At 44.2% G+C, this 21,564-nt stretch overlaps 1 protein-coding gene across 13 annotated transcripts in view; it reads left to right on the top strand.

Annotated features, from left to right (window-relative positions):
- The window catches only part of DAB2IP (DAB2 interacting protein), a 728,988-nt gene that overhangs the window by 559,890 nt on the left and 147,534 nt on the right, over positions 1-21,564 (top strand). For all 13 annotated transcript variants that reach the window (XR_012236021.1, XR_012236022.1, XM_073599533.1 and 10 more), the window contains one exon: positions 18,613-18,766. Coding sequence is in view for 11 of the 13 variants with exons in the window: in XM_073599533.1 (XP_073455634.1) it covers positions 18,613-18,766 (154 nt within the window). In the remaining 2 variants the exon portion in view is untranslated. The remainder of the gene's footprint in view (positions 1-18,612; positions 18,767-21,564) is intronic.

Below are 21,564 nucleotides of genomic sequence, written 5' to 3'. Positions count from 1 at the left end.
GATTCTAAATTCTACTGAGAGGATCTCATTTATCCACTTAAGTCCTATTTAATTAAAAGAGAGTGCTGAAGATGGGTCACCCATGATAGCAGCCGGTTACTGACAGAGCAGTGCTGTATATCTCGCCCGTCACGCCACCATCAACCTTCATTCACTCTGTACAAGCACTACTGATAGGATGGAAATTGGATTTTTTTCCTGGGTACAAAACTGCCATTGTGTCTTTATTGCCTTCAAACTCAATAGACAATTTAATGTTCACGGCGATCGCAGCCCATTCCCTACAGAGGGACACCTTCCGTGTATACATTGAGCTGTCAGTGCATGTTTGTCAGGAATCACTGATATACTCTGTGGCTGTCAGTGCGGCAGTGAATCTCATTGTGATTTTGCGTTAGGAAGTTGAATGCGGATCTATGTAGCATTTCAATGAAAGATTTCAGATCTGGTCGTGACTTTAACAAAAGCGATGCAAGTTCTTTCTCTGTTTCACAAACTTTACTTCTCTCTTAGGAGATGCAAACTTTTTCCAGCGTGCTGAACCATACTTTCTGTTTTCATTCTCATGCAGTCATTTCTAATCTGTACTTTCATCCATTGCTGAATGATCAGATCAGTCCCATCACTAGAGAGATTGCACAGTGTGTGAATGTGGCTAGTGCAGTCTGAGATGCTCTCATTTGTGTAGTTACATGTAGATCTGCCATTATCAATGGCCTAGTAGCAGAATTGTTTAGTATTTAAGAAAGACCTCTTTGAAGATAAATAGCTCAGGTGATGGTGGAAGAGATCACGCTGTATCTCAGGGTTGGTGATATCAGACAGGAAGCCAAAAAGCTGTGACTGCTTCAGTAAATGAATGCAAGTGATGGATCTGTGACCACCAATGCAGTTATGAGTAACCAGATTTACAGTGCAAATTTGTAGTGAGAAAAATGTGATATGTTGGTGTTGGACATCTAAATAAGAATCTGTGACAACTGTTGTGCTCCAGAATCCTCCCACTGCGGCTCAGTGATATACTTAGAACTGTAATGAATTACTGAACACATAAATATTTCCCCTAGAATAGATAACCTGTATCCACACACACCTTCCAAATTGTTTGAAGTGCCAATCCGTCTTCAAAAAGACCTTTGAAAATCTCCTTTTAAAGATAATTCTTCTGTGCCTGTAGAGGGGGCTCTTCTCCATACATTTCCTACCTGATGTTTTCATCAATAGGTCTATTGAGTCTAAACAATTCAGAATCATCATGGATCTGAGGCTGCATGCCAAACATTGCCATAAAAACACCAACTATGTACATAATTCATTACCCATTTTATTCCTATACACTCATGCAGGCCTTAAATGTTCCGACTGGCTGAGATAAAGAAAAATGAAGCTGTAAATGTGTCCCTTTGTTTTATAAGCCTTTAGTTTATATTAAGTCATTATATATGTACAGGGAGGGCCATATTAGCTCATTACATGTGCAGATTCTGTTTTATTCTTCTTCCTTCATACAGGATTGCCAGACAGGTTAGACATATATAATCTTTAGGTGGCCTATTACATAAAGTGATTCTATTTCCAGTTGTTTAGCAAGGATGATAGCTGTGCTGGCTGACACAAGGGCAACACAGGAGGGAGCTTCTAGAGTTGTCCTTCTAGAAATTTAGCTCAGCAAAAGCAAGTTACATTGAAGGTGACAAACACTAGTTGCAGGGAATAAGCACAAATCTCACAGAAGGTGACCAGCACAAGTCTCACGGAAAGGTGACCAGCACAAGTCTCACGGAAAGGTGACCAGCACAAGTCTCACAAAAGGTGACCAGCACAAGTCTCACAGAAGGTGACCAGCACAAGTCTCATAGAAGGTGACCAGCACAAGTCGCACAGAAGGTAACCAGCAAAAGTCTCACAGAAGGGGACCAGCACAAGTCTCACAGAAGACGACTAGCCCAAGTTGCACAGAAGGTGACCAGCACAAGCTTCACAGAAGGGGACCAGCCCAAGTTGCACATAAGGTGACCAGCACAAGTCTCACAGAAGGGGACCAGCCCAAGTTGCTCAGAAGGTGACCAACACAAGTCTCACAGAAGGGGACCAGCCCAAGTTGCACAGAAGGGGACCAGCACAAGTCGCACAGAAGGGAACCAGCACAAGTTGACACATTGCACAGAAGGGGACCAGCACAAATTGCACAGAAGGTGACCAGTACAAGTCGCACAGAAGGTGACCAGCACAAGTCGCACAGAAGGTGATCTGTACAAGTTGCATGGAAAGTAAACCAGCCTAAGGCTCCATATACACTTGTATGACTGCAAAGTCCCATGACTTTGGAGTGCAACTTTGGTGCAACTTTAGATAGGTGTGACTTGGATGTGACTTGTTGTCCCAAGTTGGACCCACTGTTGCACAACTGTTGCTTGTAAAACATTTAGGTATGACTTTCATGCAACTTTTGAGGGTTAACATTAAAGTCTATGACCCTCAGCTTGTATGAAAGTCAGACCAAAGTAATGCATGAACTATTTTGAAGTCGCACATATATGAATGGTTATCATTGGAAAGCATGGGGTATGACTTGTCATGCGACTTTGGTGTCCAAAGTCACACAAGTGTGAATGGGGTGTAAGTCACAATCAAGATGACCAACTCATACAGAAGGTGACTTTGCAGCAGCTGTTGGGTGCTTAGAACAGGGCTGTCCGAAAAGACAGCACGTCTTCCTTTTGAATAGTTATAATAAAAGTAGAAGTCCAGCCTGAGATTTTTAGGCTGGGCTTCTCCTAAGGCCCCTTCCACACTGAGCGCTTTTGAAGAGCTTTTCCAGCGTTTTTGAAGAGCTTTTCAGGCGCTTTTGAAGAGCTTTCCATTCATTTCAATGGAAAGGGGCATTTTTCACCACCCTCCAGCGCACTGCCCCAGTGTGAAAGCATTCATTAATTTTAATGGAAACAGTTTTTCGTGAACTTTTCAGACGCTTTTTTTAGCGTGAAAGGGGTCTAAGGCCTCCTTTCACACTGGGACGCTTTGCAGGCGCTACAGCGCAAAAAAAACGACTGCAAGGCGTCCTGAAAGAGCCGCTCCTGTCTCTTCAGTGTGAAAGCCCGAGGGTGCGCTGGGAGGACGGTAGAAAAAGTCTTGCTAGCAGCATCTTTGGAGCAGTGAAGGTGCATACCGCTCCTGCCTATTGAAATCAATGGGCAGCGTGGCTATACAGCGCTTTGCGGGTGGTTTTAACCCTTTTTCTGCTGCTAGCGGGGGTAAAAGCGCCCCGCCAGCGGCTGAATACCCCTGCAAATACGACGATAAAGCGCCGCTAAAAATAGCGGCGCTTTACCGCCGACGCTGCCCCAGTATGAAAGGGGTCTAAGGGTCACAGGAGTGTAAATCCTTTTTGCACTCCTGTGACCAATTTTCAGCGGAGAGCGGTCTGAAGTCTGCTCTCCGATGACATCACTGCCATCAGTCGAGACACCGTGTCATCCCGACTTCCCAAGTCTGGATCCGCCAGCTGCCTTGACTGATGGCAGTCTCGGCGAGAATCTGAGATGGCCTCTCCCCACCCCTCCACAGCTCATCGATCTAATGAGCGCGGAGAAGCAGAGCTTACCAACAGTCAGCATCGCTCTGCTTGGGGAGGAGTGAGGACCGAGCCATCGGGGGTGTTCAATGGCTCGGTTCTCAGTGTAGAGACGCCGGGGGGACAGCTGCAGCATCGGTCTGATGCTGCAGTCTCCTAGGTAAGTATGATTAGCAAAAAAACAAACAAACCCATACTTCTCTTTTAAGCATTGTGTGCGCCGATGTAACAGTAAACAACTATGCTCCTGGATGCCACCATAAACAATGCAGTTACCTGGCAGAAGAATGGACAGTGTGTTATTTTATATTTTCAAGCTGGATTCATATGCTCTGTGGCTAGGTCGCCACTCATGAAAATAAAGTATATGTTGACAAGAACCTCCGGAGAAGGAGAGAGATCAGCCAAGTGAAATCCGCCATAATCCTTCCAGTGGTCTCTTCTTCTGATTTTTATGCAAATGTGGCGGCTGGCTGAGCGCTTGCTATTCATCCCACCCATCCCCAGGCATTTAAAGGCCATTTATAAATTCCTTAAACATTTAGTCCTATCAGCAGCAGGCCTGCTCTCCACACACCATTCACCGAGCCTCTGCAAAATGGGATTAACGTCCCCAATGTGCACAAATGGTGGCTGTATACGTGACTGCAATATGTGACTACTGCCTTATTTTTCCTATTTCCTCTCTAACTTTTTTTTTCAATATGAATTTCCCCCTGCTTGTATACCAATTTGTGGTGTAGTTCACCTGATAGATTTGACATTTTATCTGCACTGGTATTGTATAGAATGAAATGAACACTGATAAGACTGCCATAGAAATCTACCATTCCATCTAGGAATCCAGAATGTTTCATCTTTCCGAATGATGAATATACAGTAACAATACGTGTTAAAAAAATAAATTAAAAAAAATGAACCTTTTCAAACCGCTGTAGTGGCCAGTCCACATAGACAGCTGCTATAATGTGGCCATTAAAACTTCCACTTTCTGCTCTCCTGCTCACTTCAGACCCTTTGCACTACTGGCCCTCTCACATACCTTATAATCGCATACTCACCCCAGATCGTTTGCTCACCCCGCATCTCCTACACATGCCTGCTCTGCCATTCACCCCAGATCTTTTGCTCACCCAGGTCTCTTACTCACCCCATATCTCTCATTCACCCCTGCTTTCCCACTCACCCCAGAACTGTGGCTTACCTCTGCTCTCCCACTCACCCAGCTCTTTCCCTCACCCCTGCTTTCCCACACAGCCTCATCCTCTCGCTCACCTGGTCCTCTTACTCAATTGCCCCTGCTCTCTTGCTCACCACAGCTCTCCCACTCACCTCACCCATTGCTCCCTCTGACTCACTCACCACCAGTGTTCATTTTGACGTCAAATTTTGATTTCGTTTTAGTCATAGTCTTTTGACTAAAATGCCATTTTAGTTTTAGTCGTATTTATGTCATTTGAATTGTTTCAGTTTTAGACGTAATTTAGTCGACTAAAATCTCCAGTACATTTTTAGTTGACTAATATTTAAAGGATTTAGTTAAATTGTAATGCATTATTTAAGCATTTCTAGAATTTCCAAACTTTTACGACTGGTTTCACACGGGCTGTCCGATCAGGTCCACCTGTCAGTTTTTCAGACCATCCATAGCTCTCTATGGAGTGGCGGCTGTCCGCTGATACCCGCCAGCATCCGATCCGATGCTGTGCGCCAAGAATAGTGGATTGGTTGACAATTGGATGGAAACTGACAGGCGGTCCGTTTCCATATGACAGCTCCATAGAGAACAGCAGACCTGTCATCCGCCTGAGGATGAGGACTACGGAGAACGCCTATGTTAAACCAGCCATATACTCCTGGAGTAAAAATATAATAATATGTTATTATTTATGGAATTGGGGTTTGATCATGCACTACAGACACAGCTTCAGCCGTTGTGATATAAAACCAGTGTTAATTTTTACTTTAAATTTTGATTTAATTTTAGTCCTAGTCTTTTGACTAAAATGCCATTTTAGTTTTAGTCGTATTTTAGTCATCTGATTTGTTCATTTCAGTCGTATTTTAGTCCTCTGAATTATTTTCGTTTTAGTCAGCTAAAATAGTGTTAATTTCGTCAACTAAAATATTTTCGTTGACGAAATTAACACTGCTCACAACAGCAATCACTCACCTTGGCCTTTATTTACCCCGGTTCTCTGAGTCACCCCGGCTCTCTGTCATCCCAGCTCTCCCTCACCCCTGCCCTCCTGTTCTCTCCCTCACCTCAGCTCTCCCTTACCCCCATCCTCTCTCCCTCATCCCAACTCTCGCTTACTCCCATCCTCACTCACCCCTGCCTTCACTTACCCTGGCTTTCTCAAGTCACCCCAGCTCTTACTAATCCCTGCCCTCCCGCTCTGTCCCTCACCCCAGCTTTCACTTCCTCCCATCCTCCTTCATACCAGCTCTCTCCTTTATACCAGCTCTCACTTATTCCCTTTCTCACTTACAGCAGCTCTCTCACCCCAGCTCTCACTTACTCCCATCCTCACTCACACCAACTTTCTCCTTCACCCCAGCTGTCATTTACCCCATGTTAACTCACGTTGACTCTTTCCCTCACCCCAGTTTCCACTTACCCCCATCCTCACTCACACCAGCTCTCTCCTTTTATCCCAGCTCTCAATTACCCCCTTCCTCATGCCGTCTCTCTCCCTCACCCCAGCTCTCTCCCTCACCCCAGCTCTCACCCCCATCCTCATGCCAGCTCTCTCCCTCACCCCAGCTATACACACGATGAGATTATCGGACGAATGATCATCCGTTTTTTATTGCATGCTAAACTCAGATTGAATCTGATGAGTTTACTAAAGTCACGAAAATTCCTGCACGACAGAAATAAACTTCTGAAGTTATGTCATGTGTTGTAATGCGTTTGTATTGCATTTTCAAACGATAGCTGTACTGATAAAAAACGAAAATTGTACAATCTGGCATTGTCCGGGAAAAAAATTTGTGCATGTCCGATAGAATAATATTGGATGAACTGTCCTGATCGGCTCTCGAAAGCTCTGTATGAAAGATCCGATTATCGTACGATCGCTTTGAAGGCTTTACTCCCATCCTCACTCACGCCGGCTCTCTCCCTCACCCCAGCTCTCACTTATTCCCATCCTCACTGATCTCTCACTTATCCTCATTCTCATGCCGGCTCTCCCCCTGACCTCAGCTCTTACCCCCATCTTCACTCACACCAGCTCTCTCCCTCACCCCAGCTCTCACTTATACCCATCCTCACTCACGCTGGCTCTTTCCCTCACCTCAGCTCTCACTTACCCCCATCCTCACTCACACCAGCTTTCTCCCTCACCCCAGCTCTCATTTACCCCCATGCTCACTCACGTTGACGCTTTCCCTCACCCCAGTTTCCACTTACCCCCATCCTCACTCACACCAGCTTTCTCCCTCACCCCAGCTCTCATTTACCCCCATGCTCACTCACGTTGACGCTTTCCCTCACCCCAGTTTCCACTTACCCCCATCCTCACTCACACCAGCTCTCTCCTTTATCTCAGCTCTCAATTACCCCCTTCCTCATGCCGGCTCTCTCCCTCACCCCAGCTATGACTTACTCCCATCCTCACTCACGCCAGCTCTCTCCTTCACCCCAGCTCTCACTTATTCCCATCCTCGCTGACGATGGATCTCTCACTTATCCCCATGCTCATGCCGGCTCTCCCCCTGACCCCAGCTCTTACCCCCATCTTCACTCACACCAGCTCTCTCCTTCACCCCAGCTCTCACTTATTCCCATCCTCACTGACGATGGATCTCTCACTTATCCCCATGCTCATGCTGGCTCTCCCCCTGACCCCAGCTCTTACCCCCATCTTCACTCACACCAGCTCTCTCCTTTATCCCAGCTCTCACTTACCCCCTTCCTCACTCACGCCAGCTCTCTCCCTCACCCCAGGTCTCACTTACCCCCATTCTCACGCCAGCTCTCTCCCTCACCCTAGCTCTCACTTACTCCCATCCTCACTCACGCCAGCTCCCTCTCTTAACCTCAGCTCTCACTCCCATCCTCACTCACGCTGGCTCTCTCACTTATCCCCATCCTCACGCCGGCTCTCCCCCTGACCCCAGTTCTTACCCCCATCCTCACTCACGCTGGCTCTCTCGATCACCCCAGCTTTCACTTACCCCATATCTACTTACACCAGCTCTCTCCTTTATAACAGCTCTCACTTACTCCCTTCCTCACTCACGCTGGCTCTCTCCCTCACCCCCGCTCTCACTTACCCCATCCTCACTCACGCCAACTCTCTCCCTCACCCCAGCTTTCACTTACCCCATCCCTACTTACACCAGCTCTCTCCTTTATACCAGCTCTCACTTACTCCCTTCCTCACTCACACCGGCTCTCTCTCTCACCCCAACTCTCACTTACCCCCTTGCTCACTCACGCAGTCTCTCTCTCTCACCCCAGCTCTCACTTACCCCCTTCCTCACTCACGCCGGTGTCTTGCCGAGAAAGTTCCCTCTGCGGATAAGGACCCCCCCTGTACTGCGCAGGCGCAGCGCCTGCGCAGTACGGACTACTATCAGCCGCCAGAGATAGCCGAAGCTCAAAATGTTCAATCAGCTGTACACGGCGCCTGCGCCCTGGGTCCAGGTTCCTTCCCCACATCCAAGTGGACCTAGAGGGGGAATAAAAAAGAGCCGAGCGAAGCGAGTACTGTACTCCTTTGTACAGATTTTCAGACTGATTTTCACCCATTCACCTTCGGCTATTTCCGCCGGAGGCGCAGTGCCTGCGCAGTAGAGGGGGATCCTTATCCGCCGAGCGGAACTTTCTCGGCAGAACACTGGCTTTCTCCCTCACCCCAGCTCTCACTTACCCCCATTCTCATGCCGGCGCTCTCCCTTACCGCCATCTTCACGCCGGCTTTCTCCCCTTTCACACTTGTGTGACTTTTCCTGGACATCAGAGTTGCATGACAAATCGAAACCCATGATTCCCAATGAAAACCATTCATATTTGTGCGACTTCAAAGTTGTCCCTGTACTACTTTGGTCCAACTTTGATGTGAGCTGAGGTCCATAGACCTCAAGTTTATACAGGTATTCTCCGAAATCGCGGCAAAATCATGTGACTTTCAGGTCGCGGCAGTGTGAAAGGGACCTTACCCCAGCTCTCACTTACCCCCATGCTCACTCATGCTGGCTCCCTCCCTCACACCAGCTCTCACTTACCCCGTCCTCGCTCATCCCAGCTCTAACTTACCCCCATCCTCACTCACGCCGGCTCTGTTACTCACCAAAGCTCCCTGCATTCTTTCATTTTAACAGCCCAGTACATTTAGCAATTTGCAGCCACTACATCCATGTACATGAAGGTGTTTTTGATCCAACGGAATTGTGTCTTTGCAGTGAGAATTTATTTTTCTCAGTTGGAAACTTTCTTGGGCCTAATTTGTATCCAATTTAAATTCAGCATGTGCACACCTGCATGTTTTGAGTCAAAGCTTTTTGTAAGGATCCCCTGAAAGGCCTCTTGTCATTTGCGTAGTGAACATATGTTGGTGGTGGTTGTCAGGGTGACCTGCAGTGTGCACTACCAGAAATGATGTCTCTTATCGGCAGAGTGTCAGCTGTGCTGTACAGGAGCGCGACATCCTCCGTCTGAATGCTGAACAAGTTTAAGCTGCTGACAGCGGCCGTCTCTGCGTGACAAATGGCGCCGTTCAGAGCTGCAACGCCAGTGGCTGCTAATTACCATCATGCAATCCAACAAGGAAAATCTTACTCAGAAAGCAAACCTTTTCGAATTCCAAAGTTTCCTAAAAAGAATTTTAAGTCTATTCCTTTGAAGATCTGTATTGTCAATGAAGAGGAAATGCTGTTTATTTATGGAGTTCCGTGCCTTACAGTTAGGAACATGTAGAAGATTAATAAATGAAAAACATTTATAATCTGTGAATATTTCTCCTCCTCAGAGTGCCATACCTGGTTTGAATTGGAAACAATTAAAACGCTTTGTTTCCACAAACCAGTTGGGTCTTTCCTCCCTGCGCTTTATAAGCCAGTTCTGATGATACAGCAGTGGGGGCTGGCACTAATACAAAATTATTCTGGGTCTTCTCAACCTCCAGTCTGTAGAGGTGACTGAAGGAATTCACAGACCAGTTTTCTGTGTGAATTAATGGGGGCAAAACTGACTCCCAGTCATTGTGGGAAGCAGTTTTCATTAGTCCAGTGGTGATCACACAACTTTCATTCCTGGCATCTTTTCTGTCACCTGGAGATCACAGTAGACATTTGTGTCACACCTCACAGCCCCTATGCAGTGGTGGCTGGTGCCCCATCGGTCACCAGCTCACTCACCCTGTGCTGACAGGTGGCAGCTTCCCCCTCAGTCTCTCTGTGTCCCAAGACGCTTCTCCTCCGTGACCCGGGATGCGTCTCCTCGGCCGTACATCTCCTCGGTGGCCAATAGGATGGTTTCTCCTTTCGGCCAATCGGGAAACGGGTCTCACGACCGCTAGTGACGCTATTGTTGCGGATCTGGGTGGGCTCGCAGCGCAGTGCTCTACACCCTGAGCCCACCCTTTTTTGAAGCCTATTAGAGCCTCTGGCTCTAATCACGTCCTTCAAATCACCCGTCTCCTATTGGAATCCGTGTGTCCCTAATGGATGGGCCGCAACTGCCCCTATGTAAACCACACATCCAAGCATTGAGACACCAAACCCAGGGCAGCATCAACCTGAGGTGTGAACATGGGTGGGAATGGAGACTGTCAGTTGCAGTAAGGGTGGGGAGTGGGAAAAAAGGTCATAATAATGCAGACAGATTACAGTGCATCCAGAAAGTATTCGCAGTGCTTCACTTTTTCTACATTTTGTTATGTTAAACCTGTATTCCAAAATTGATTAAATTCATTATTTTCCTCAAAATTCTACAAATGATACCCCATAATGACAATGTGAAAGAAGTTTGTTTGAAATCTTTGCAAATTTATTAAAAATAGAAAACAAAAAAAGATCACATATACATAAGTATTCATGGCCTTTGGCACCAACTACAGCCTAAAGTCTTTTTGAGTATGATGTTACAAGCTTGGCACACCTATTTTTGGACATTTCCCACCATTCTTCTTTGGAGGACCTCTCAAGCTCCATCAGGTTGGATGGGGGCGACGGTGCACAGATTTTCAGATCACTCCAGAGATGTTCAATCGGGTTCAAGGCTGCGCTTTGGCTGGGCCGCTCAAGGACATTTACAGAGTTGCCCCGTAGCCACTCCTTTGTTATCTTGGCTTAGGGTCGTTGTCCTGTTGGAAGATAAACCTTCGCCCAGTGTGAGGTTCAGAGCGCTCTGGAGCAGATTTTCATCAAGGATTTCTCTGTACATTGCTGCAGTCAACATTTCTTCGGTCCCGACTACTCTTTCAGTACCTGCCACTGAAAAACATCCCCACAGCATGATGCTGTCACAACCATGCTTCACTGTAAGGATGGTATTGGCCAGGTGATCGGTTTCTGGTTTCCTCCAGACATGACGCTTGCATTTCAGGCCAAAGAGTTCAATCTTTGTTTCATCAGACCAGAGAACTTTGTTTCTCATGGTCTAAGAGTCCTTCAGGTGCTTTTTGGTAAAGTCTAGACAGGCTGTCATGTGCCTTTTACTGAGGAGTGGCTTCTGTCTGGCCACTCTACCATACAGGCCTAATTGGTGGAGTGCTGCAGAGATGGTTGTTCTTCTGGAAGGTTCTCCTCTCTCCACAGAGAAATGCTGGAGCTCTGTCAGAGTGACCATCGGTTTCTTGGTCACTTCCCTGACTAAGGCTCTTCTCCCCCGATCGCTCAGTTTGGCTGGGTGGCCCGCTCTAGGAAGAGTCCTGGTGGTTCCAAACTTCTTCCATTTACAGATGATGGAGTGTACTGTACTCATTGGGACCTTTAATGCTGCAGAAATGTTTTTTGTCCCCTTCCCCAAAGTTGTGCCTTGATTCAATCCTGTCTCGGAGGTCTACAGACAATTCCTTGGACTTCATGGCTTGGTTTGTGCTCTGACATGCACTGTTAATTATTGGACCTTCTATAGACAGGTGTTTACCTTTCCAAATCATGTGCAATCAACTGAATTTACCACGTGTGGACTCCAATCAAGTTGTAGAAACATCTCAAGGATGATCAGTGGAAACTGGATGCACCTGAGCTCAATTGAGAGTTTCTTGGCAATGGCTGTGAATACTTCTGTACATGTGATTTTTTCGTTTTTTTATTTTTAATATATTTGCAAAGATTTCAAACAAACTTCTTTCATGTTGTCATTATGGGTTATTGTTTGAAGAATTTTGAGGAAAATAAATGAATTTAATCAATTTTTAAGGCTGTAACATAACAAAATGTGGAAAAAGTGAAGCGCTGTGAATACTTTCCGGATGCACTGTATATACAAAGGTACAGATGGAAAATGGTCTTTTCTGATTTTGGCACAGACTTTCCTCAATTTCAACTAGGATATTATTAGTATAATTGGTGATCACGCCTAAAAATTGGTTTATCTCACCAGATATCGTGAGTCACTTACAGATCTTTAACCTCAACATAATTTTTAAATGTAGCCTAATCCTGGAGCAAATCCCTTATAATATCGCAGGCTAAATCCAGTAATATTATGGTGCGGACTACTATATGCTGTAGATGTGGTGTTATGTTGCAGATACAGTAGACTGCAGTCAGCCAGTGGGGTTCTTAAACTGAGCTGGGTGTTGGGCGAGGTAGGAGGAGAAATGAGTTGATCTATTGCGTATTGGCAGCAGAAGAGTCCTCCATCCTATCTGCAGACTCTGTTTTTTTTTTATGCTGTGGTACGTTGTCTTCTTCTTAGGGACCATGTACACTGGCTTTAAAAACTGCTGCTTCTACAGGAGTTTTGCCTTTAGAAGCAGCTCAATGTTATCCTTTGTGTCCATGTACATTAGGATGTTTAGAGGCATAATATAAACTCATACCCCAGATGATGTCCTAGTGGACAAAACGCGTTGGGTCGTATTGAGCTAGCTCTATGTCATTGTGCTCTCTGGATTCATTTGTGATCAAATTTTTTCTGTGCCTGAATATATCATCATTGATGTAAGTGTTCTACCTTTTAAAATAAATACATAGTTTATGGTTTTACACTATGTGGCGGTCTTTTTCTTTTATAAACAGTGGAGTTCAAGGTTTTATCTGTTGACGAGATGGTGTGGAAGCTGACCCTCTATGCTGTCCCCAGCAAGTGACTACATTCCCAGTTTTCATGCCTGTTTGACTCTTTGTCGCTGGCATAGGGTCCACTCAGTCGGGTAAGAGTATTCATTCTCCTTGGTTGGTGGTGGATGCACAGTGTATGGTGATTTCCTATTGGATGGTGGTCTACCTCTGATAGATGCCGAGCATATCTCCAACCTTACCTTAAACTATTTTCAGCTCTAAGCAATTCATTTCTACTTCCCTTTATGGACTGATTTTTCTGTTTCTTACCCTCAAGGGTTAAAAGCAGTTTTTTTCACTTACAGTTTTGAGTTTGATTTTTCACATGTGGACTTATTAATTTTTTTCACAGTGCACTTTATTGGTTATTCATTTACATGTACAATCAAGTTTGTATTTGCACAGTTATATGTTCATTGTTTGCATATTTGCACATTTTTGGTTGTTCACACATGCAATATTGATTCATGTTGTGCTTTATTTTGATCCATATTATAAGTTCATAGTTTAGAGACATAAAAAAAAAAAAACGCAAAAGGCTCCTAAACATTCCTAAATGCTTGACTTGTACAAAAAAGCTATATAAGCTTTTTTTTCTGCCAAGGGATTTGGCGTTTTTTTAAGCACAGTGTGCATGGACCCTTATAAGGAGGTCTGTTACACCTCTTGCTATATTCAGAGGCCAACCCCATGTAATTGGAACACTTTCCAGAATTAAAATAAGATTAGTTGCATTGTGCGTTGTGCTCCTTTCAGTCTGTAGTTGTACCGGTTTACCGCCTACTCTAGGCCTGTTCTCTTCCTTGCAGCTGTGTGGAATGATGTTTTTTTTACCACATGTGGTTGCAGGACAATAAGAATGAACTGATGTCTGATGGAAGCTCAGATCACCTACCACAATGTGACAGTCTCTCCCTTCACTACTTTATCTATATTAATATGCATTAAATTGCCCACAGAAGCAGAATGAATGTGACTTACAGATCATGTGTGGCATTGTGCTGGGAAGGTAGTCTGTGCTTTTCATTCTAGATGTTCACAAAACATCACAGAATCGAGCTAATCATGTGATTTCTGTCACATTCTTCTTTTTATAAAGCTATATAGCAGAGCTCCTCACTGGCCGATCTACATGATCTGTGTAACATCGCTCTCCTACTTACATTGTATAGCAGAGCTCCTCACACTGGGGGTTATTTACGAAAGGCAAATCCACTTTGCACTGCAAGTGCACTTGGAAGTACAGTCGCTCTAAATCTAAGGGGTAGATCTGAAATGAGGGGAAGCTCTGCTGATTTTATCATCCAATCATGTGCAAGATAAAATGTTGTTTTTTATTTTCCTTGCATGTCCCCCTCAGATCTTCAGTGACTTTACTTCCAAGTGCACATTCAAGTGCATTTGCAGTGCAAAGTGGATTTTCCTTTAGTAAATAACCCCCACTGTCTGTATTGAGAAATAGCAGTCGATTAGATGATCCTACATGTGACATTTCCTATTACACTATACAGCCAAGCTTTTCACAGTGCCTGTAGTTTGAAATAGCAGCAGATCATGTGATCTTTGTGGGACCTCTCAATTTATATGGTAGCAGAGCTCCTCACAGTGCCAATAGGGGTAAATTGGCCATGTAATCTGAGTGTTACATATCTCTTCTTATAATGCTTCTTGCACATGCATACCTAAATATTGCAGGTTTTTAGACATCCGGGCATTTTTTTTTTTTTTACTGAATGAAAAATCCCACCACCCGCGCAAACCCAATAATTAAATAAATAAAATAAAATAGAAATTAAACCCCCACGCATAAAAAGTGAAGGGTTAAAATATCAAAATATGCTCAAAATACAATTGTGAACCCTGTATGGGTTGAGAGCTGCTCATCATAAGACTTAGGCCCTTTTCACACGATCGGACCGTTCAGGTCCACCTGTATGTTTTGACGGCGGACCTGAACGGGCGCTCCATGTTAGCTTATGGAGCGACGGATGTCAGCGGAGACATGTCCGCTGACATCCGACCCTGTCCGATCTGCTAAAAGCAGACGGATGGCCCTACGTCCAGATCCGTCTCTATCGGATCGGGTGAGATCTGACGAAAACAGACATGCTGTCCGTTTTCATCCGATCCCTCCATAGGCAGCAGCGGCGCCTGACAAGCCCCTCCCCGCTCAGTCAGCAGAGAGGGACCTGTCATCCGCCGGCTCAGCAGAAATCAACAGACTGATCTCCCGCTGAGCCGGCGGACCGAGGCGTGCTCCGTGGAAACGGAGTCCGCCTCGTGTGAATGAGGCCTTAAAGTTAAGCCTGAAGATCAAACAACCAGAGAAGATGAACCACACTCTCACAATCCCCACAAAAGGATTATAGTGTCATCAAAACATAAATATACTTGTAACTAAAATGTCCATAAGTAAGTCCAATTGAAGTGCTCAGTGCAAAAACTCTAAACGTGGTAGAAAGTGACACAAAAAGAAAATTGTGCTCTTCCTCTACACCAAATAAGTGCACAGCACACCTACCAGAGACTTATGACCCCTTTTACTTAAAGGAAGTCACAAAGCGCTTTTTATATCCCCAACTGGCGGTCTATCACAGGCCAGGCAATGGAGTTTGGCTCTCTGTTCCATCCAGCATAGAATCCCATACATTTGGACAGATAGATACCAGCATACACTTACATAGTTACATAGTTAGTCAGGTTGAAAAAAGACACAAGTCCATCCAGTTCAACCTTAAAAACAATAAATAAATAAATAAAATAAAAAATATCGTACAATCCAATATACCCAATTTTATACCCTCAGTTGATCCAGAGGAAGGCAAAAAACCCCAGCAGAGCATGCTCCAATTTGTTGCAGCAGGGGAAAAAATTCCTTCCTGATCCCCCAAGAGGCAATCAGATTTTCCCTGGATCAACTTTACCTATAAATGTTAGTACCCAGTTATATTATGTACATTTAGGAAAGTATCCAGGCCTTTCTTAAAGCAATCTACTGAGCTGTCCAGAACCACCTCTGGAGGGAGTCCATTCCACATTTTCACAGCTCTTACTGTGAAGAAACCTTTCCGTATTTGGAGATGAAATCTCTTTTCCTCTAGACGTAAAGAGTACCCCCGTGTCCTCTGGGTTGACCGTAAAGAGAATAATTTAACACCAAGTTCACTATATGGACCCCTTATATATTTGAACACGTTGATCATATCCCCCCTTATTCTCCTCTTCTCAAGAGTGAATACATTCAGTTCCTCTAATCCTCTAATGCCACTTATTGGCACTCCTGTGCCTTTAAGGGACTATACAAATATCTCAGTTATATGAAGATAAAGATAGAAGAGCCTCTCATAGTGTACATTCATAGTACATTCAGTTTATTGAATATAAGATTACACTAGCATTTACATCAATTAGAAATACTCAGGCATTGAAAACTTGAAGTGACGTGTTTTGCAGAAAGTCCCGCCCAATGCATTTTTCAGCAACGTCTGACATCGTCTGGAGTTACCCTGATAATGTCAGGCGTTATTGACCAAACACGTAACGCTTTTTCATTAAATGCATATTTATGTTTTGATGACACAATCTTCTTCTCTGGTTGTTAGATTTTTAGACTGATCTAAATGTAGCCTATTGTTTCAAATGACAAACGTGGAAGATGCATATATAGATCAGTAAAAAAAATGTATCTGAGTTGCTGAACAAGTATGCTCATATACACGCTACACTGTCTTTAAAAAGCTGAAAAAATGTTTATACGTGCCATTAGCTGCATGTGCTATATGCCGCCTCATCGTGTTTTCTGTTCCGGGAATATCTGCTGTTCATACATCAGCACCGTGTTCAAGTCCCCTAACATAGTATAACAGAACTCCTCACAGTTCCTGTATTGTGCCATAGTAGCTGATCAAGTGATGTCTTTCCTCATTATATAGTACAGTAGATCTACTCACAGTCCTCACTAATGTTATGTGTGTATCAAGTCCCTCTCTGCTCATTGCATGGTGAATACAGTACCATGCAATTATGTGTCACATCAATAAACATATGAGCTTCAGCCAGGTCTATCAATGTTATTTATTAGCAGTGATTATTGGCTCTTGTTTACTTTACTGTTCACATTCTGCCTAGTAACAAGTGTTTAACCTCCTGCTGCTGGCAGTGTGGAAAACATTTTCACAATATGGTTTCAGCTCATGTGTTTCTTTCGTATATCTGCTGTAGTCACCACCTATTACCAAAAGTGCTCCGCGGGGAACCGGCTGCCATTTGTAAAGGTTAATGCCAGGTTGCAGCGTTCGTTGGCTGAAAAATATTGCTCTATTGGGCATTGTGCGTATTTTCCTCTGAAAACGTTGTGCGCTGGGAGAAGATTGGTTCCAGGCTGTAAATATTTCCGTTAAGTGTTCGTCCGCCATGTACAGCGATGGAAAGTGAGGCAGAAAATAGATATTTGCCGCATGGCGAAAGGTCAGCATCATTTAACTTGTTTTCCCAAAACATTCATCGTGATGAAGTTGTTGATGTTCTTCAGCAGAGATCAAAGTGTTGGATTTCTATCAGCAACAAATTAGGTTATTTTCCAGTTGTTGATCTTTGTTTCTACGTATTCAAGTTCTCTGCAGGCCGAGCAGACCACATCTTGTCTCCTGGTGTGGACGGTGAGACCTATGAATCTCAGGCTGGCCACAGCTCAGTAACTGATCTGAAGAAAGGCAAATAATTAATCCTAAATGGTGCACACAATGGGGAGCAATGTCCTCCAAAAGTGGGTCGCCCTGAGGAAATGTCACGGCAATCGATCAATAGAATCATTTCCTAGCAGGGGGAAGAGGTGGCAGCCGGCGTATTCATGAAATTAAATCCACCTTCTGCTGTAATACCTGAGGATGAAGTGGTTAGAAAACCAGCAACTGCTTTGCCATTCTTCTGGGTGCTGATTAAAATCTGACCGCTGCATTCTGGGCACCTGGGAATTGCTCCTCCTTTTTATTACCCATTTCTAGAAATGTTCACACAGCACCATACACTGGGCATTGTGGGGTAAAACTTCCATTGGCTCCTTTGCATGATGTGCAGCACTGTGAGCAGCCTCTCCTTTCCATTCATATGAACAAGAATAGCCGCCCAAGCTGAGCATGTGTTTATGTTACAGTGATTATGTCTAAGCCGGGTCAGATTGCTCCTCCATGTTCAAATGCACTATGATATCCCTTGCCTTCTTTTATCTTCTTATTGTTCAATAGTGTTTATTATTCTTTGTGATGGGTTTTGTGAGCCTCTGAATGATTTGTATTGATTGTAGTGCAGCATAGAAAACAAAAAGGAGAATCTGATTGGTGACTGCAGACAACACAGACAGTCCTTCATGAGTCACAGTTAGGGTTGCCACCTTATCCCTTTAAAACCAAACATATATTAATTACACAGGTTCTGTGGCTGATTAAGGTGGTAATTAAACTCACTTGGTGCATTAAATTGGTGCATTAAATTGGCCACAGAACCTGTGTAATTCATATGTGTTTGGATTTAAAGGGATGAGGTGCCAACCCTAGTCATAGTGACAGCAATGAAACTCCTAGGTTATATCAATGAATGGAGTCACATGAGCTTCATCAAAAGAATTCACTACGACAGCTAATTGTTCCTGAAGAGATGCTTGTTCTTTTCTATTGTTAGCATTATGAGAATGTTTCCACTGAGCGGGTGGGGTTGATGGCATTACAGTTGTCTGTAGGATAGAGTGGTGTGAGTAGGTGGATTTACAGGAGTCTCATCTATGTCTTTTCTTTCCACAGGTCACATCTAATGCCGAGATTGAAGGAATCACGCTCACACGAATCTTTACTTAGTCCCAGCAGCGCGGTCGAAGCTCTTGATCTCAGCATGGAGGAAGAGGTGGTCATCAAGCCTGTCCATAGCAGCATTCTGGGCCAGGACTTTTGCTTTGAGGTAGGTTGTTTCCCTGAACTATCAACCTATTCCTGGTGGTAGAAAGATATATTTTAAAATCTCCCCCTTTCAGAAAATTCAAATAGGACAGTTCAAGGTTGGGCTTAAAAGTGTATCCCTTGCCAAAATTGCTTTTTATTGGGCTTTGGATGGAGTATAGAATAATTAGAACCTCTGTCGGGTTTTTTTTTTGCTGCTTGTATAGCGGAGAGGCTCACCCTGCCAACCACTGTCACTTGGATGGAAAGTAATGGGACATCCAAAATGTGGTAGGTGAGGAGATGTCTTCCTTATAGGATTCTCTCATATACTCAGAGGAGGGTAAATTCGCAAGTGTGCCAGCGGTTTAGACATTAATTGCTGTGTGTTGAGTTATTTTGAAGGGACAGCAAATTTACACTGTTATACAAGCTGTACACTCACTACTTTACATTGTAGCAAAGTGTCATTTCTTCAGTGTTGTCACATGAAAAGATATAATAAAATATTTACAAAAATGTGAGGGGTCTACTCACTTTTGTGAGATACTGTATATACTGTGCTGGCTTTTTCCGGCCTCTAAAAATTAGATAGGCCATTATTATTATTATTATACGCGATTTATATAGCGCCAGCAGTTTACGCAGCGCTTTACAATGTAGAGGAGAGACAACACAATTACAGTACAGTTCAATACAAAAGGTACAGGAGGGCCCTGCTCGTAGAGCTTACATTCTAAAGAGAGGGGGTGGTGGTACAAAAGGTAATAGCTGCAGAGAATGATTCGATGGGGGTGGCTCGGGGACAGTTGTTATGTGGGTGTGGGATAGGCTTCCCTGAATAAATTAGTTTTCAGGGATCTCCTAAAGGTGGACAGGGTAGGGGCTGATTGGACATACTGGGGCAGGGAGTTCCAGAGGATGGAAGAGGCTCTGGAGAAGTCCTGAAGGTGAGCACGGGAGGAGGTAACAAAGGAGCTAGAGAGCAGGAGGTCCTGGGAGGAGCGGAGGGGACGATTTGGGCGATATCTGCAGATGAGATTGGTAATGTAGCTGGGGGCGATGTTGTGGATGGCCTTGTATGTTGTGGTTAGCATTTTGAATTTTACATAGTGGGGTAGGGGAAGCCAATGAAGAGATTGGCAGAGAGGGGCAGCAGTCACGGATCGATTAGTGAGGTGTATTAGTCTAGAAGCAGCATTCATAATAGACTGAAGGGGGGATAGCATGTTTAAGGGTAGGCCATTAAGGAGAGAGTTGCAGTAATCAAGACGGGAAATAATCAAGGAGTGAATAAGTTGCTTTGTGGTGTCAGTCAGGAAAGGTCGAATTCTGGAGATGTTGCTGAGGTTAAGGCGGTAGGATTTAGCCAGTGACTGGATATGGGGGCTGAAGGAGAGATCAGAGTCAAGGAGTACACCCAGGACCCTGGTATGTGTGGACGGACCAATAATTGTGGTGTTGATATTAATGGTGAAGTCACAGGGGGGGACCGTGAAGGAGGAAATATAACAAGCTCAGTTTTAGAAAGATTAAGTTTGAGGAAGTGGTGTGACATCCATACCGATATGTCATTCAGTAAGTTTGAGATCCGTGAGGAGATCGAGGGGGTGAGTTGAGGAGTGGAGAGATAGATCTCTCCAGAGAGAGAGCCATCAGTACATAAGGATTGATCAATTTTCAAATATATATACCATAGTTTGTAGCAGAATACAGTTTGGCCTAAATTTATGCATAAAGCAAAATTTTATAACAGAAATTAAGAAAAATGTGGGTTTTTTTTTTTTTTTGTTTATTTAGCAAAAAAATAAAAAACCCAGTGGTGATTAAATACCACGGAAACAAAGCTCTTTTTCTGTGATAAAAACTATACAAATTTCAAATAGGTACAGTGTTGCATGACTGCACAATTGTCATTTAAGGTGTGACAGCGCTAAAAGTTGAAAATTGGCCTGGGCAGGAAGGGGGTATTGAAATAATTTTCTGACATGATAACCCTTTGAAAAGTATATGTATTGTTTGATGAATTTTGTGTACACTCTTTTAAATGATTGAAGCTGAAAAAAGTGCTTCAACATAAATGATGCAGGAGATGGTTCTCCTGTTGGCTCTGATGATATGGTCTGGGATACCAAGTTTACCGCAAAAAGTGATCAGTCATATTCCACTGGGAAATTTCTGCAGATGGACAGAGCTGCCTGCTGTCTATTTGCTGTTGACCAAAGCATTTCCTCTTCCACTGTGGATTGTAGGAATCCTGCACTGTAATCTGGCAGATGAGATGAGGCGAGAAGTTTCCAGGTCACTGGTTATGTGACAGTTCCTCGAATAAACCAGATACAATCCGACAGCCGCAGCTACAGGCGGAAAAATTAGTGTCACTTGCTTTATCATAGAAATGTCCGTCTATCACTTGCAAGGTCAGAGCGGACAGACATCTGGGAAGAAGCAGAACTGGATACCTCACATAGTGAGACATTGGGAGAGATTTACTAAAACTGGTACACACAGAATCTGGGGCAACTGTGCGCAGTAACCAAACGGCTTCTAACTTCAGCTTGTTCAATTTAAGCTTTGGCAATAAATCCTAGAAGCTGATTGGTTACTATGCACAGCTGGACCAGATTCTGTGTGCACCGGTTTTAGTAAATCCTCCGCATTGAATCTTGCAATCTATAGAGCAAATATCCGACAATCACCAGAAAATGCTGAGAATCACAGCAACCAATTCAGAATTCAGCATGATGTAACTCAGCTAAAGCTTAATCTAAATATTTTTTATTTTTTCCTAATGATTACTGTTCTCATGCGAGGTCTATG

This window comes from Aquarana catesbeiana, linkage group LG09, assembly GCF_042186555.1.
Source record: "Aquarana catesbeiana isolate 2022-GZ linkage group LG09, ASM4218655v1, whole genome shotgun sequence".
Classification (NCBI taxonomy): Eukaryota; Metazoa; Chordata; class Amphibia; order Anura; family Ranidae; genus Aquarana; species Aquarana catesbeiana.
Note: the sequence above shows the minus strand (reverse complement) of the source record. Positions and strands in the feature narration are given on the sequence as shown.